Source organism: Oncorhynchus tshawytscha, linkage group LG20 (genome assembly GCF_018296145.1).
Source record: "Oncorhynchus tshawytscha isolate Ot180627B linkage group LG20, Otsh_v2.0, whole genome shotgun sequence".
Taxonomy (NCBI): Eukaryota; Metazoa; Chordata; class Actinopteri; order Salmoniformes; family Salmonidae; genus Oncorhynchus; species Oncorhynchus tshawytscha.
This window is the reverse complement of record NC_056448.1, coordinates 1,736,681-1,754,186: the sequence shown is the minus strand read 5'-3', so window position 1 is coordinate 1,754,186 and position 17,506 is coordinate 1,736,681. Positions and strand designations below refer to the sequence as shown.

Here is a 17,506-nt window from a genome sequence, read left to right as displayed (position 1 = left end):
CCCTGCTTATAGTCCAGAGTTTACACTGCAGACACACTGCTTATAGTCCAGAGTTTACACTGCAGACACCCTGCTTATAGTCCAGAGTTTACACTGCAGACACCCTGCTTATAGTCCAGAGCTTAGACTGTGGGCTTCATGATACATACACTAACACCTTATTGACCTAGGAATTCCATCACCCTTCATCCACATTCATGGATATTTGGTAGACTTAGTTGGCTGTTGGGATATGTTTCACCCTCGATAAACATACCGTAAAACCACAGGGAGTTGCTCCATAGCTGTGGTTTCCTTGACGGCATGCTTTTGGTTTTCAAACACGACCCTTTCTCTACGAGACTGTAGTTAATCAGTAATAGAAGATACGTAACCCAGACCACAACATTATCTCACATGGAATTTCAGGAACATGGAAAACCATTCCTGATTAGATGAGGAGGAGAGAAAGTATGTGATGTTGCGTTTTTAGTTCCTTTGAATTTATTTAATTTTATTATAATTTTTTCCCCACCTTTATTTAACCAGGTAGGCTAGTTGAGAACACCTTTATTTAACCAGGTAGGCCAGTTGAGAACACCTTTATTTAACCAGGTAGGCCAGTTGAGAACACCTTTATTTAACCAGGTAGGCCAGTTGAGAACACCTTTATTTAACCAGGTAGGCTAGTTGAGAACACCTTTATTTAACCAGGTAGGCCAGTTGAGAACACCTTTATTTAACCAGGTAGGCTAGTTGAGAACACCTTTATTTAACCAGGTAGGCCAGTTGAGAACACCTTTATTTAACCAGGTAGGCTAGTTGAGAACACCTTTATTTAACCAGGTAGGCCAGTTGAGAACACCTTTATTTAACCAGGTAGGCCAGTTGAGAACACCTTTATTTAACCAGGTAGGCTGGTTGAGAACACCTTTATTTAACCAGGTAGGCCAGTTGAGAACACCTTTATTTAACCAGGTAGGCCAGTTGAGAACACCTTTATTTAACCAGGTAGGCCAGTTGAGAACACCTTTATTTAACCAGGTAGGCCAGTTGAGAACACCTTTATTTAACCAGGTAGGCCAGTTGAGAACACCTTTATTTAACCAGGTAGGCCAGTTGAGAACACCTTTATTTAACCAGGTAGGCCAGTTGAGAACACCTTTATTTAACCAGGTAGGCCAGTTGAGAACACCTTTATTTAACCAGGTAGGCCAGTTGAGAACACCTTTATTTAACCAGGTAGGCTAGTTGAGAACACCTTTATTTAACCAGGTAGGCTAGTTGAGAACACCTTTATTTAACCAGGTAGGCCAGTTGAGAACACCTTTATTTAACCAGGTAGGCTAGTTGAGAACAAGTTCTCATTTGCAACTGCGACCTGGCCAAGATAAAGCATAGCAATTCGACACATACAACAACACAGAGTTACACATGGAATAAACAAAACATAGTCAATGATACAGTAGAACAAAATAAACAAAAAGTCTATATACAGTGATTGCAAATTAGGTAAGATAAGGGAGTTAAGGCAATAAATAGGCCATGGTGGTGAAGCAATTACAATATAGCAATTAAACTCTGGAATGGTAGATGTGCAGAAGATGAATGTGCAAGTAGAGACCCTGGGGTGCACCGGAGCAAGATAAGTAAATAAATACAGTATGGGGATGAGGTAGATTGGATGGGCTATTTACAGATGGGCTATGTACAGGTGCAGTGATCTGTGAGCTGCTCTGACAGCTGGTGCTTAAAGCTAGTGAGGGAGGTATGAGTCTCCAGCTTCAGAGATTTTTGCAGTTCGTTCCAGTCATTGGCAGCAGAGAACTGGAAGGAAAGACGACCAAAGGAGGAATTGGCTTTGGGGGTGACCAGTGATATATACCTGCTGGAGCGCATGCTACTATGGTGACCAGTGAGCTAAGGTTGGACTTTACCTAGCAGAGACTTGTCAATAACCTGTAGCCAGTGGGTTTGGCGACGAGTATGAAGCGAGGGCCAACCAACGAGGGCATACAGGTCGCAATGGTGAGTAGTGTATGGGGTTTTAGTGACATAACGGATGGCACTGTGATAGACTGCATCCAGTTTGTTGAGTAGAGTGGTGGAGGCAATTTTATAGATGACATCACCGTCGAGGATCGGTAGGATGGTCAGTTTTACGAGGGTGTTTGGCAGCATGAGTGAAGGATGCTTTGTTGCGATATAGGAAGCCAATTCTAGATTTAATTTGGTATTGGAGATGCTTAATGTCAGTCTGGAAGGAGAGTTTACAGTCTAACCAGACACCTAGGTATTTGTAGTTGTCCACGTATTCTAAATCATAGCCACCCAGAGTAGTGATGCTACTCTGGGAAGGGAAGCTTGTGGAAGGCTACCCAAATCATTTGACCCAAGTTAAACAATTTAAAAGGCAATGCTACCGAATACTAATTGAGTGTATGTAAACTTCTGACCCACTGGGAATGTGATTAAAGAAATGAAAGCTGAAATAAATCATTCTCTACTATTATTCTGACATTTCACATTCTTACAATAAAGTGGTGATTGTAACTGACCTAAGACAGGGAATTTTTACTAGGATTAAATGTCAGGAATTGTGAAAAACTGAGTTTAAATGTATTTGTCTAAGGTGTATGTAACCTGACTTGAACTGTGTGTATAAATAATTAATCTCGGCTTCCAATCACACATTTGGAGAAAACTAGTTATATTAGCGAGGTAACATTAGCATCGATTTCCATTTTGGCTGACCCAGCTAGTAAACAATGGGGCCAAAGAATAATTTCAGATTAGAAAAATACTCCAACAGGCTTTGCATTTCAGGAATTATTTCCATGTACCCCTGGTGTACTGATCAATTATTTAACCATGTAAACCATTTCTTGATATGTCTGTTTTTGCCACTTGCCTAATTAGCTTCCTTGCATTTGGAACGTGAGCGTGTCTGAGGCTGGTCAGGTGTATATAAACTTCTGACTTCAACTGTAGATACACTGAGTGTACAAAACATTAATATTATTGTGTTGCACCCCCTCGATTCACCCCATTCAAAGGCTCATAAATATTTTGTCCATTTCACCCTCTGAATGGCACACACACACACACACACACACACACACACACACACACACACACACACACACACACACACACACACACACACACACACACACACACACACACACACACACACACACACACACACAATCCATGTCGCAATTGTCTTGAGGCTTAAAAATACTTCTTCAACCCGTCTCCTCCCCTTCATCTAGACTGATGGATTTCACAAGTGATGTCAATAAAGGATCATACAGTAACTTTCACCTGGTCAGTCTGTCATGGAAAGATCAGGCGTTCCTAATGTATTGTACACTGTGTTTATGATATGATTTATTTGACAAAAAAAAACTTTAAAAAACACAAACAAGTTTAGAAACGTATTTCCATTGTGGTCCTCTTAACAAAATACATAATCTATGAACAGTACAGCCAGGGAGAAAGTCAGCCTGTCAGTCTGGCAGACAAGCCAGGAGCTCTTCATCAGGGCCCATCGCTTTGTCCCAGTTCCTCCATAGTAACCGCTCCTTTGTAGCTGATCCTCTGCCACAGATGGTGTGTAGCACCCACCTGGGTAATGCTTTGGCTGCAGTAGAGCACCAGAAAATCCACCCACCTGGGTGATGCTTTGGCTGCAGTAGAGCACCAGAAAATCCACCCACCTGGGTGATGCTTTGGCTGCAGTAGAGCACCAGAAAATCCACCCATCTGGGTGATGCTTTGGCTGCAGTAGAGCACCAGATAATCCACCCACCTGGGTGATGCTTTGGCTGCAGTAGAGCACCAGAAAATCCACCCATCTGGGTGATGCTTTGGCTGCAGTAGAGCACCAGATAATCCACCCACCTGGGTGATGCTTTGGCTGCAGTAGAGCACCAGAAAATCCACCCACCTGGGTGATGCTTTGGCTGCAGTAGAGCACCAGAAAATCCACCCACCTGGGTGATGCTTTGGCTGCAGTAGAGCACCAGACAATCCACCCACCTGGGTGATGCTTTGGCTGCAGTAGAGCACCAGACAATCCACCCACCTGGGTGATGCTTTGGCTGCAGTAGAGCACCAGACAATCCACCCACCTGGGTGATGCTTTGGCTGCAGTCCACCCACCTGGGTGATGCTTTGCACAGAGAGCACCAGAAAATCCACCCACCTGGGTGATGCTTTGGCTGCAGTAGAGCACCAGAAAATCCACCCACCTGGGTGATGCTTTGGCTGCAGTAAGCACCAGACAATCCACCCACCTGGGTGATGCTTTGGCTGCAGTAGAGCACCAGACAATCCACCCACCTGGGTGATGCTTTGGCTGCAGCACCAGAAAATCCACCCACCTGGGTGATGCTTTGGCTACAGTAGAGCACCAGAAAATCCACCCACCTGGGTGATGCTTTGGCTACAGTAGAGCACCAGAAAATCCACCCACCTGGGTGATGCTTTGGCTGCAGTAGAGCACCAGACAATCCACCCACCTGGGTGATGCTTTGGCTGCAGTAGAGCACCAGAAAATCCACCACACCTCAGCGGTGGTCAGGAACAGTTCCCTCTTCCTCTCTGGCATCGCAGTCTCCACCTTCCAACCGGAGGGGGAAACAAAACGATGGCGCTGCTGCTGCTGCATTCTTGAAACGGCAACATTAGCCATCCAACTAGCTAGCTAGCCAAGGCAAACAAACAGATTTAACATCAAAGTCCCGTAACAGGACATTGAAGACCATGTTTATGTGATGAAAACAGATTTGGAAGAGTAGGGGGGGAAAAAAAGTTCACATTTATATTTACTAAATGTACAGGAGCTCTCTGCCTAGGCGACCTCATGGGCACCGTGGCCATTGTAGTTTGTACCGTCTCTTTGTGTATCTCACGTCTTCAGAGTGAACCCATTGTCTTGTACCTGTCCGCGAGGACAATCACACCACAGTAACTCTAATACACTCCCTATAAGGACCTCTGTTGTTGCCCAAGGTCAGGCAGGTCAACAGCTTCACTGTTTATTAGATATTCCTGACGGTTAAACAACTCCCCAATCAATCCAATAAGTGTGAATTACAATGCAATATGTATCAACTTTACATTCATTTTTCATGTTACATTTGTTACATGGCTGTTTCTAAACCCTTAGCTTTGGAATAGATAAAAGCAACTTGAACAATGATGTAGTCTCTATTGTACACTACTTGTCATTGTACACTAGATAATATTACACTATGTGTACTTGTAGATGTGTACTTGTAGATACACACTGGATAAAACTACTTTGCATGGGCTTTTCCATGGACTGTAAAAGCCTTTCATGATGCTTCGCTAACAAGATAACATCTCTGTGTTTCAGGGGTCAGGTTCCCTCCGAGGCTGAAGCCAATTATTTAGGAACAGCTAAAACACTGGATATGTATGGAGTCGACCTTCACCCTGTGTTCGTAAGTCGGAGCTGGACTCGCTGACTGTGGAGAAGACTGAGATGCTTGTTAGAGTTGTGTTCTGTGGTTTATCACAAATCACCTTGATCATGTTCCTTACCATTTCTCTCATGGCAGCCTAACGTTTGGTTCTGTTTACTGAGAGGACTTTTTTTTCACCCTTTGACACATACTTTAGTATCCTTACTGTGTTATTTCTGGTTGGCAGTTATTATGTAAATTGTGTTTGGTATAATACCTGTTATTGTGGTGTTTTGCAGGGAGAGAATCAGTCTGAATACTTCCTGGGGCTGACCCCTATTGGAGTTGTTGTTTACAAAAACAAAACACAAGTTGGGAGGTATTTCTGGTAGGTATTGTGTTGTGGCAGTATGTCATGAGATTCATCCACTTTAATTTGCGATCATAACCATGAATACACACTAAAAAGAAGAAAACAAGGATCCTGGAGTGTCCTTTAAGGGTTCTTCAAATTACCCCTAAGTTCTTCGACAAACCCTTTTTGATGGATCCTCCAAAAACGTTTGGGGTAAATATTTGAACTACCCCCCACATTATTATTAAAAATACGCATATTGATATCCATTGAATTATGTCCATTTTCTGTTTTTAGAAAGATGTGCACAAATATCAAAAAGATAGATATTGTTTTCGGATGATACCATCTATTTAGATCATATTCGGGACAAACCTTACCTTAAATTGAGGAGACCTTTACTTTTTCATTTTAAGTGCCTGCACCTGATGTCCTTTCAAATTCAAATCAAAATGTTTCAGTTGGGGAGGTTCCTCGGACCCCACCTCCTCTTGGGGGCAAGTTTCAGTGCCAAGAACACGTAAGGTTCTTCAAAGAACCCTTGTTAAACCCTGAATTTTTAGTGCACCTCATTTGTTTGATTACATTTATCGTTTCAGGCCAAGGATAACTAAAGTGCATTTCAAGGAAACACAATTTGAGCTTCGAGTCGTTGGAAAAGATGTAAGTTACCAGTTATCTTTCAGTAATTATCCGCATGAGGAATGTTTTGTGGAGTTATTGGACTGTATTTCTACCGTGGCTTTGTGATTCTTCAAGTCATTTTGGCATGTTTCATAAACTCAATAATGTGAGAGCATTCACACGAGCTAACTCGTAATTACTGAATGAATCAAAACCAATTTGTTTGGAAATCACAGGTGTGGAAAGCCTCCTTATCAGACCTTATTATGAGGTATAAAACTGACAATGTTCCCAGGAGTATCTGCAGTACTCCCATGTGAAACCTTGGAAGATCCACTGTGTGTTTGATCTTGAGACATTTTGACATAAACATTAGGAGGATGTAAGGAGAGGAATTAAAGAAACATGACAGTTCAGCCTCGACTCTCCCATCTTCACTAATGTTCACTTCACGGGTGCAAATGAGAAAAGATAAGTTTGTGTGAAGTGCCTAACTTTCTCAAACAAATCCAGCTTCTTACTGAACTTTTGAGTCCTTGGGGAATTTTCTAAGTACATTTTTGGGGAGGATAATGATCATTTTCAAAGTGATGGAAAAACTGAAGTGGTGTGGCCTACCCCTTCAGATATCACTAAAGCAGAACCACTTTCCTCTTCTCTCTGTTGAGATAGTTAGACTCATTGAGTCTTGCTGAATGATATGGTTTCCTTTATTCAACCTGAGAGTCTCACTAAGCCATGAATAGAGAGGCCTTGGAGCAGAGACCCATGATAACCCCATTATTGATAATATCAGAGCAGCTCAGAACGGAGCTTTATTTGAATATAGGAGACCTATGGGCTTACAGTAGCTACCTCCTCTCTGAGACTAGCTGTAAGGGAGTCTAGAGAGTGCAAGTTGTCCTCTCTCGACAGTGATATCCATTTGCCTAATGACCCAACAGACTTCCCATCTAGGTTGAGAGATTACACACTACCTGTTCATTTACATAAACACTTAGATAAAACACATTTAATGGTACATTTGATACGAGTCCTTTCCACCACCACCACAATTGTTGTTTTCGAAATTAAAGATGAAATGGCTCTTGTTATGATACTACACATCTTCTTGGTTTAGCTGACGAATGTGATTTGTATTATTTGTTTGTATACGAGATGATGTTGTTGTTTATTTGCAGTGTACAGAGACGTCGTTCTTCTTCGAGGCACCAAATAAGACGGCCTGTAAACATCTGTGGAAGTGCTGCGTAGAACATCACACTTTCTTTAGGTAAAAAACTACAAACGCACACACACAGTCAAGGGCAAATACTACGGTATACTATTGTAACTTTTCAGTTAGAAACTTCGACCACCTTCCACAGGTAAAACCCCAAACTATTTCTGCTTCAGTGGAAAAATCGTCCCTTTTATCTACAACACGATCACCCACACTAATTCCAACAAAAGCCCTTCTCTGTTATCCCCTCAGGTAGAAACACTATCACATACCTCTTAACATGAAGATCCCAGAGTCTCTCAGTCCTTAATCAAAGTGAACAAGGCCTCTGTCTGGCAGCACAGCTCAGTGCGGTCCCTTGTGCGTGTGCGTTGGCCTAATGAGAGCAGACTTACACGGACTGTGCCCTAAAGAGCAGGAGAGGCAGCAAAGCGCATGAGGCTCTGGATTTACGCTGTTTAATCCGTGTGTGAACCCTGCAGTCTGCTGGGTCCCTGTGGCACAGACAGACCTGGAGCTGACAGGTTGACAGCAGGGGAGGGGGCTTGACAGGTTATAACCCCTCCCCAGCATATAGTCCTCTGGGCGAGAGAAGGGTGGAGGGGTTGGGAGAGAATGTGTTATGCTGGTGGGAGAAGTGGGCATAAACCATCAGATGAGAATAGGCATGTGTCTGCTGCAGTTTTAATGTGAGTGGATATATTATACAAGCCCTTTATAGACACCTGAAGAAAGGGTGAGAAAAACAATGGGAAGAGGTAAAAACACAGGTTCATTTTAGCTTCTGGTTGGGTGACTACATCCACCTACCTTCAGTCCTTTTTCTCCATCTAACCTTCCATCTAAAGTGTTTTCCAACAGCGACTTGAGTTATCTGAAGTGTTACGGAGCCCTGTGAGCGAGGCCATAGTGGTAGTGGTGTATTAAAGCCGTGTTGGTTTTGAGAGAGGCCTTAGCGCAATGCTGTAGTGGTGACGGTTGTGTTAATAAACACATGGCTGGGCGAGAGACTACAAGAGGCTTTTATAATGGCCTTTTGCTTTACATCTATACGGTAATGGAGTAATGTACCACTACTACCAGATACACTCACTCTCTCTGACTCGAGAGTTTTGAATTTTAATGAAGCCCGAAAGCTCTTAGAGAGGCGTTCGAGCAGCCATTATGTCATTAATGCAATGATCAGAACAAGAGAACTGCTTCTTTTGTGTGTGTGTGTGTGTGTGTGTGTGTGTGTATATATATATATAGCAGCAATTGAGATCGCTTCTCTTCCTTTAAATGTATAAAAAGTGGATTCAGAATTCAAACACGTGTCGCCGGTCACCTTTGTGAAAGATGCAATTTTGTTTATTTTCCTTTCAGCCTGAGCATTTTATCCTATTTAACATGGGTTAGTCACATTCTAAATTCATAAAGACAAAAAGACAAATGTATTACCTGTGGAATAATGTACTGTAGAAATGTGCACACCATAATGAGACTTTAGTGGAAGTAGAGTACTTTTAAATTCTACATCTAGGCCTGCTTCCTCATTGCTGTCGAATGCTTTTTCTAGAATGCCAGAAAATGATTCCAACACACTTACAAGAAAACTATCCAAATTTGGTTCCCTGGGATCTAAACATCGGTACAGGTGAGAGAACCTCGACTCTTTATTCCCTTCAAATGTAGTTAGCTCTGTTTGAAAAGTATTGTAGAAACTGTATAGAATATAATGCATTTCTATAATCTGTCAAATGGAACTCCACACATTTTGTTCGGCAAAGCGGGGTGTAGGTAAATCCTAGAGAACTTCTCCCAGCATGCATTCATTCTAGAATCCACAACCTCATGAATAATGGAGACTGTTTTAGTAGAGGAGCTAAAGGGGGATACAGTGTTCAACAGACAGAGAGACTGTGTGTGTGACACCACAGACAAGTTGAAGACCTGAATAATTCAGAGATCACACAACATCCATCTCTCCTTTGTCTGCATTCGGTTGTCTACTTCCTGTATCTACTCAGAGACGACTGCCACTCTGTACACCAGTTGCAATATTTATTACATGATCTACAACTGACCTCTGCTAGGTTTAAGGTCACTTCAGTCACAACCGTGGCTGTGTTTTCTATGTTCATGTTGCTCTTCACCACCTCGTTGCTGCATCAGACTGTGTAACAGTGTGCCTGACAAAAGGGTTTGACATATGAAAAGGCCAAGACCAGATCATCTCTGTCTCACATAACTTGACAGGCCAGGAACATCTTCCCCTAAAACCACGAAAAGACAAGATGGACTAAACAACTGTGTGTGTGTCTCTCTCTTTCCCTACAGTGGTAAGACAGCTATGCAGATGGGCAGGGATCCGTCTATCAGTCTGCCCCGGCCAGACCTGCAGGTGGTCAGGACCCGCAGCAAGACCTACCCCAAGAGACCACCACCGACCACAGGTCAGCTGGATATGCAGCATACCTTGAGCATACACATCATCTACAGACACACTGCACAACACCTAACAAGCACAATGTCACTACGACAAGGGTGACGTATCAATGGTAACTAATGCCACACATCATTTATAGCCACAAAAACATTACCCCTCCTCTCTTCTGACACACAGTAGAACCTCTCAGGTTCCTAATGACAGTTTCTCTTATGTCGGGTGTAAAGCAGCTTAGTTGAGTCTCAGTCCCAGTAAGTTTAGTATTCACTTCCTCCTCCTGTTCCCCCACCAGGAACAACACAGGGCTTCAATTAGCTAATTATATTATATTCACTTCAGCAGTTCACACAGACAGACGCACAGTATGTTGGCATAGCGTGCTTGACTTAGCATTGTTGTTTTCACTGTGTGCAGTGGAAGAGTAATCTCTCTGACACATTCAGTGTTTGAATTCTCTATAATTACAACTGCAGGGCTCAGAAATAGACAAAGCTGTGTATAATATATTCGTAGGAAGGCTACCATGCCACACGTAGTTACGGACGGAGAATGTTCTCGTATTGAAACAATGGAAAGAGAGAGGCAAATTGGGTCAGTATTCAATGTTACTGAACATCTCTTTTCCTTATAGGACTGAACAATGGGAATCGGTCAAACACAAAGACAGAGAATTCGGAAAAAGAAGGAACGGCTAAGATGACAGCACTGCCGTCTGTGAAGAGGTATCAGACACGAGCAAGACATGTAGAAAATAGTGTATGAACGAGAGAGGCAGTAGGTTTGGACCAACTGGAGAACGGGATATGAAACAGATGGAAAGAGAAGTTGAGGGGGGGATTGAGAATGCTTCTCCAGTATAAAGTGACAGCTCTTCATAAAAATGCTTAGCCCAGACAAAATACTTTGTTGACCCGTTTGTTTATCTTCAGCGCCAAAGTGACCAAGGCGGAAAATGGTGGTCCAGAGGAACAGCGAGGGAAGCCCAATGCACCGTGGGATGAGAACGCCCCACAAAGGTACAGTACTGTCTGATTGGAGCCCGTGCTCTGTGATGGATCGGTCTGGCCTAATATGTTTCAATTACACTGTTGTCTTAAAGACTAATCCTCCCTAATACAGTCTGTGTTACGTACAGTATTTCTATTTAGTGGATTAAGCACAAACCTCCTCCGTTGACAACAACGGCAGAACAGAACAAAGCCCTTCAGTAGTGAAGGAGGCTAAACATAGTACACACCAACTGATTCATGAAATGCACTACTGGAAGAAGTGTGTGAGAGCCCAGTGACGAGACACATTTTTCATATATATATATGAAAAAAAAAAATATATATATATATATATATATATTATATATATGAAAAATGTATATATATGAAAAATGTGTATATATATATATATGAAAAATGTGTATATATATATATATATATACACACACACACTGCTCAAAAAAATGAAAGGGAACACTTAAACATAATGTAAATCCAAGTCAATCACACTTCTGTGAAATCAAACTGTCCACTTAGGAAGCAACACGGATTGACAATACATTTCACATGCTGTTGGGCAAATGGAATAGACAACAGTTGGAATTTATAGGCAATTAGCAAGACACCCCCAATAAAGGAGTGGTTCTGCAGGTGGTGACCACAGACCACTTCTCAGTTCCTATGCTTCCTGGCTGATGTTTTGGTCACTTTTGAATGCTGGCGGTGCTTTCACTCTAGTGGTAGCATGAGACGGAGTCTACAACCCACACAAGTGGCTCAGGTAGTGCAGCTCATCCAGGATGGCACATCAATGCGAGTGTCCAGAGCATGGAGGCGCTACCAGGAGACAGGCCAGTACATCAGGAGACGTGGAGGAGGCCGTAGGAGGGCAACAACCCAGAAGCAGGACTGCTATCTCCGCCTTTGTGCAATGAGGAGCATGAGGAGCACTGCCAGAGCCCTGCAAAATGACCTCCAGCAGGCCACAAATGTGCATGTGTCTGCTCAAACGGTCAGAAACAGACTCCATGAGGGTGGTATGAGGGCCCGACGTCCACAGGTGGGGGTTGTGCTTACAGCCCAACACCGTGCAGGATGTTTGGCATTTGCCAGAGAACACCAAGATTGGCAAATTCGCCACTGGCGCCCTGTGCTCTTCACAGATGAAAGCAGGTTCACACTGAGCACATGTGACAGAGTCTGGAGACACCGTGGAGAACGTTCTGCTGCCTGCAACATCCTCCAGCATGACCGGTTTGGCGGTGGGTCAGTCATGGTGTGGGGTGGCATTTCTTTGGGGGGCCGCACAGCCCTCCATGTGCTCGCCAGAGGTAGCCTGACTGCCATTAGGTACTGAGATGAGATCCTCAGACCCCTTGTGAGACCATATGCTGGTGCGGTTGGCCCTGGGTTCCTCCTAATGCAAGACAATGCTAGACCTCATGTGGCTGGAGTGTGTCAGCAATTCCTGCAAGAGGAAGGCATTGATGTTATGGACTGGCCCGCCCATTCTCCAGACCTGAATCCAATTGAGCACATCTGGGACATCATGTCTCGCTCCATCCACCAACGCCAGACTGTCCAGGAGTTGGCGCATGCTTTAGTCCAGGTTTGGGAGGAGATCCCTCAGGAGACCATCCGCCACCTCATCAGGAGCATGTCCAGGCATTGTAGGGAGGTCATACAGGCACGTGAAGGCCACACACACTACGGAGCCTCATTTTGACTTGTTTTAAGGACATTGCATCAAAGTTGGATCAGCCTGTAGTGTGGTTTTCCACTTTAATTTTGAGTGTGACTACAAATCCAGACCTCCATGGGTTGATAAATTTGATTTCCATTGATCATTTGTGTGTGATTTTGTTGTCAGCACATTCAACTATGTAAAGAAACAAGTATTTAATAAGAATATTTCATTCATTCAGATCTAGGATGTGTTATTTTAGTGTTCCCTTTATTTTTTTGAGCAGTGTATACATCTCATCCAGTTCACAGTATAACCTGGTCCCAGATCGGTTCCCTGCTGTCTTGCCAAAAGCTATAGTCATTGTCATGGGCCAAACAATGACCATAGGAGTTGGCAAGACGGCACAAGCAGATCTGGGACCAGGCTATTACAATGAAGTATTATCTAGGGCCATTTGCATTTCAATAAGCTGGTTTCAACATGATTGAATCTACGTATTGATTTGTGCTCCCTTGGTACGGGCTGTGTGTATGCATGCGTTTGTTCCAGCATGCATGCTTGCGTAACTGTGTGTCGGAGGGGCCTTATCTGAAGCTAATGAATGCAGACAAGGTGTGTGTGTGTGTGTGTGTGTGCCTGGGGTCACTTAGCAGCAGCCAGTGTTGCGCCCTGCTACCCTCGGCATTTAGCTTTGTCGTCATCATCCTGGCACATCTGTGGCTAGGTGGACAAGAATGTTATTGTTGTTTGCATAGGTAGGATGTCTTCATTCACACTAAAGACAGTACTGTGTAGGTCGTTTTGTTTGGCAACAGACCACAAGTTAGTTTCATCATACGGCTCAATGTATGTTCAGTAGGATCGACAGCTAGCTGCCTTGTTTTTCTCCCCAGTGGACTGTACAACACGGCCAACGAGCGAACAAAGTCGCCTAAATTCCCCACGGCACGTGGACGCACCCCGTCAGGGGGCAGCGAGAACGAGCCGTCCCAGAACAGACGCAGGTGTGTACTCCTCACCTTTGTCCTTTTCACCTGTCAACCTATCTCAACTCTCCTCCCAATACCTTAGCTGACACTGGTAAGACCTGTCCATAAATTGTCCAGGTGTCCCCTTCACCTAGGGCTAGATTCTATCAGTAAAATGTTCACAATGCTGTTTTGTCAGTGTTGGAGATGAAACTGCGTTAGCGCTGTCAAATCCACAAACGGCTCCTTCTGTAAGCCATTGGATGCAATGAAACCACCCAAATTTAGAATCCGACAAATCCCATGCAACCGCGTTACAAGTTCAAACACTCAAATAGGCGGCGGTCTATTGTCTACACCTCGATTAGACTAAGATCTAAGTAACATTAATTTTAAAAATCTCAGTTTAAGAGATTTTTTTCCATTTTTTTTTCAATCGTCTCAATCCGCCGCATCCTCCTGACATCCTTCCGCATCTGCCTTTTGGAAGCTACAGCGGTGTTTGTCAGACCAGGGGACATCCAAAAAGTCATTAATTTGAAAAATCCCAAAAACCTTTCCTTCAAAACCTCATTCATTATGTTCCTTTTGTCTTTTAATGGCTTTTTAAAAATCATTTATGAATGTTATTAAATGCATATGTTTAATGTTTTATTTTAATATTTTGTTCATTTTGTTTATTATATTTTTTTGTGTTTAATTTTTAAACATCCTTTTTTTTACCCCCAATTTCATGGTGTGCAATTGGTATTTACAGTCTTGTCTCATTGCTGCAACTCCCGTACAGACTCGGGAGAGGTGAAGGTTGAGAGCCGTGTGTCCTCCGAAACACAACCCAACCAAGCCGAACTGCTTCTTGCCACAATGCCCACTTAACCCGGAAGCCAGCCGCACCAATGCGTCGGAGGAAACACCGTACACCTGGCGACCGTGTCACCACAGGAGTCGCTAGTGCGCGATGGGATAAGGACATCCCTGCCGGCCAAACCCTCCCCTAACTCGGACGGCGCTGGGCCAATGGTGCGCCGCTCCATGAGTCTCCCGGTCGCGGCCGGCTGCGACAGAGGCTGGACTCGAACCCCGAATCTCTATGCAGTGCTTTAGACCACTGCGCCTATTCAATGTGTTTCTATGGGCTATAGTAAAGGTCAAATTCAATCTTTTTTTAAATATACACTACCATTCAAAAGTTTGTCCTTGTTTTCCATGAAAGCATATAATAATATAATACATGAAATGCAAAGGAATAGGAAATACAGTCAAGACATTGACAAGTTTATAAATAACGATTTTTAATTGAAATAATAATTGTCAAATTCAAACTTCGCTTTCGTCAAAGAATCCTCCATTTGCAACAATTATAGCCTTGCAGACCTTTGGCATTGTAGTTGTCAATTTGTTGAGGTAATCTGAAGAGATTTCACCCCATGCTTCCTGAAGCACCTCCCACAAGTTGTTTTGGCTTGATGGGCACTTCTTACGTACCATACGGTCAAGCTGCTCCCACAACAGCTCAATAGGGTTGAGATCCGGTGACTGTGCTGGCCACTCCACTATAGACAGAATACCAGCTGACTGCTTCTTCCCTAAATAGTTATTGCATAGTTTGGAGCTGTGCTTTGGGTCATTGTCCTGTTGTAGTAGGAAATTGGCTCCAATTAAGCGCCGTCCACAGGGTATGGCATGGCGTTGCAAAATGGAGTGATAGCCTTCCTACTTTAAGATCCCTTTTTACCCTGTAGAAATCTCCCACTTTACCACCACCAAAGCACCCCCAGACCATCACACATCACAAACTTAGATTCATCTGATTCATCTGTCCATAACACTTTTTTCCAATCTTCCTCTGTCCAGTATCTATGCCCATCTTAATATTTTATTTTTCTTGGCCAGTCTGAGATATGGCTTTTTCTTTGCATCTCTGCCTAGAAGGCCAGCATCCCGGAGTCGCGCCTTCACTGTTGACGTTGAGACTGGTGTTTTGCGGGTAGTATTTAATGAAGCTGCCAGTTGAGGACTTGTGAAGCGTCTGTTTCTAGCCAAGAACATTTCACCTGTCAACCAAAGTAACTGACAGTTATATGGGCCATCAATAGCCTTACTAGGTGTGTCCAGGTAGGTGTGCCTGTTGCAGGTAGAAAGTGAACCTCCTGTAGTGACAAGAGGGGAGAATACATCCACTGCTGTTGCTCCTTCAGTCATTTCCCTGTTGACAAGTACATTCATAGATGTAGACAGATATTTCATTGGTTGTATAAATGTGATGCATCCGTTTGGCGTTCCCACTCACTACCAAATATGGTAGTGAGAGGAAGCCTAGTGGCTAGCAGTGGGAGAAGATTGATTTTGGCAGACGTTCTGCAAATTCTCATTGATGAAGCATTTGATCTGAATACAGTTCTGTTCTTAAAACTATAGGGTGAAGTTTGAAAAAAATTGTGTTGTTTAGAAGGAGTGCAAAGGCGAATTTAGGTATTGCACATGTGCAGTGCACAGAGTTGGTGTTCCCGAACCGAAACATGCAAATATTTGCTAGAACGCGCCAATAGGATCTCGCTAGCTTGTGCTTGGCTCTGCCCACTATGACTCATTTGTTCCCATTGGAAATGACAGACTGTGGTCCGTCTTGGGTTAGTTATAAAAATCTTTGCTACATCTATGGGGTAATGTTGCCTTCTAGTGGTGTCATGTGGAACTGTCCGATTGCGTTACGCACAATATTGTGTGTATGTGTATAACGTAACATTTTAACCTTGTTGTAGCTCTTAAAATTGTTCCTATACGAGCAGTTCATTACAAAAAAAGATTGTGAAGACATTGTTTAAATTGCCTTGTAAATGCGACAATACTGTATGGAAGCTACTGAAAGGGCGTAGTAGTATGTTTGTACTAGGCCATTGTAGTAATCAAATGTAATTTGATTCATAAAGGTTAGTCTGGTCTGTTGTGCGGCAGAGATGCAGAGTTTCTGGGTATAAACAGTGAATCAGGTTGCCCCGAGGGTGCGATGGAGTCGTCCCTTTGAATAAAATGGATACTGATGGATAGATGCTCTCTGAATGTTTATGATTGATTGTTAAAACATTTTAAACTCATAAAACCTCTCTTTTAATAGTATTTTGTAAGATGACAAGTGACATTCCTCCGATGTCTTATAGTAAAAACATGAGTGACAATAATATAAAATGATCGTGACACTTCTGTGATCTGGTCCCTCAGGAAAGGCCAGGCCAGTGATCCAACAGCTCCCCAGCAGCAGAGCAAACAGCAGAGGAGAAGGTAGAGTTAACGTACCGAACTAAATAGTACATTCTTAAAATTCTCTCTGTCCTGTCTTCAACTAAAAAAAAAAAAAGGGCCACATCTTTACGTACACATTGACTTGATGAGTGGAAACCCAGTGACCGGCCCACGTGGTCGTTGACGTGCTGTATGTTGATGTCCACCATCCCAGTTGTACACAGACAACGGTTTACTCATTGTGTGGTTCCCGTTTGTCAGTAGTTACATTAGTCCGGGAGTCATTCCTGTAACAGTAAGCGTCAACCCCTCTCACTCTTCGCCCTCTCCCGCGCACTTTTGTCCTCTATCCCTGAAAAGGTCACGCACAAACAACATTCCGTCTCATTCTCTCTCTCTCCTCGTCAACCTTTGAACCCCGTTTTATTCACCCCTCCCACCTGCAGGTCACGTTCCCGTGGCAACACCAGTAGTGGCAGCGAGTCTGAGAACTCCACCCGGGATCATCGTAAAAAGAGGAACCGGTGAGTGATGTCACTCTGCTTCCTACAAGTAGACATTACATATTCAAAGCTCTAT

At 43.4% G+C, this 17,506-nt stretch overlaps 1 protein-coding gene across 3 annotated transcripts in view; it reads left to right on the top strand.

Moving 5' to 3' along the window:
- The window catches only part of LOC112219718 (band 4.1-like protein 4), a 91,755-nt gene that overhangs the window by 69,802 nt on the left and 4,447 nt on the right, over window positions 1-17,506 (top strand). For all 3 annotated transcript variants that reach the window (XM_024381244.2, XM_024381245.2, XM_024381243.2), the window contains 11 exons: window positions 5,366-5,453; window positions 5,714-5,802; window positions 6,369-6,432; window positions 7,575-7,666; window positions 9,174-9,251; window positions 9,935-10,050; window positions 10,675-10,765; window positions 10,973-11,059; window positions 13,613-13,723; window positions 16,907-16,966; window positions 17,374-17,451. In XM_024381244.2, the coding sequence (XP_024237012.2) occupies window positions 5,366-5,453; window positions 5,714-5,802; window positions 6,369-6,432; window positions 7,575-7,666; window positions 9,174-9,251; window positions 9,935-10,050; window positions 10,675-10,765; window positions 10,973-11,059; window positions 13,613-13,723; window positions 16,907-16,966; window positions 17,374-17,451 (954 nt within the window). The remainder of the gene's footprint in view (window positions 1-5,365; window positions 5,454-5,713; window positions 5,803-6,368; window positions 6,433-7,574; window positions 7,667-9,173; window positions 9,252-9,934; window positions 10,051-10,674; window positions 10,766-10,972; window positions 11,060-13,612; window positions 13,724-16,906; window positions 16,967-17,373; window positions 17,452-17,506) is intronic.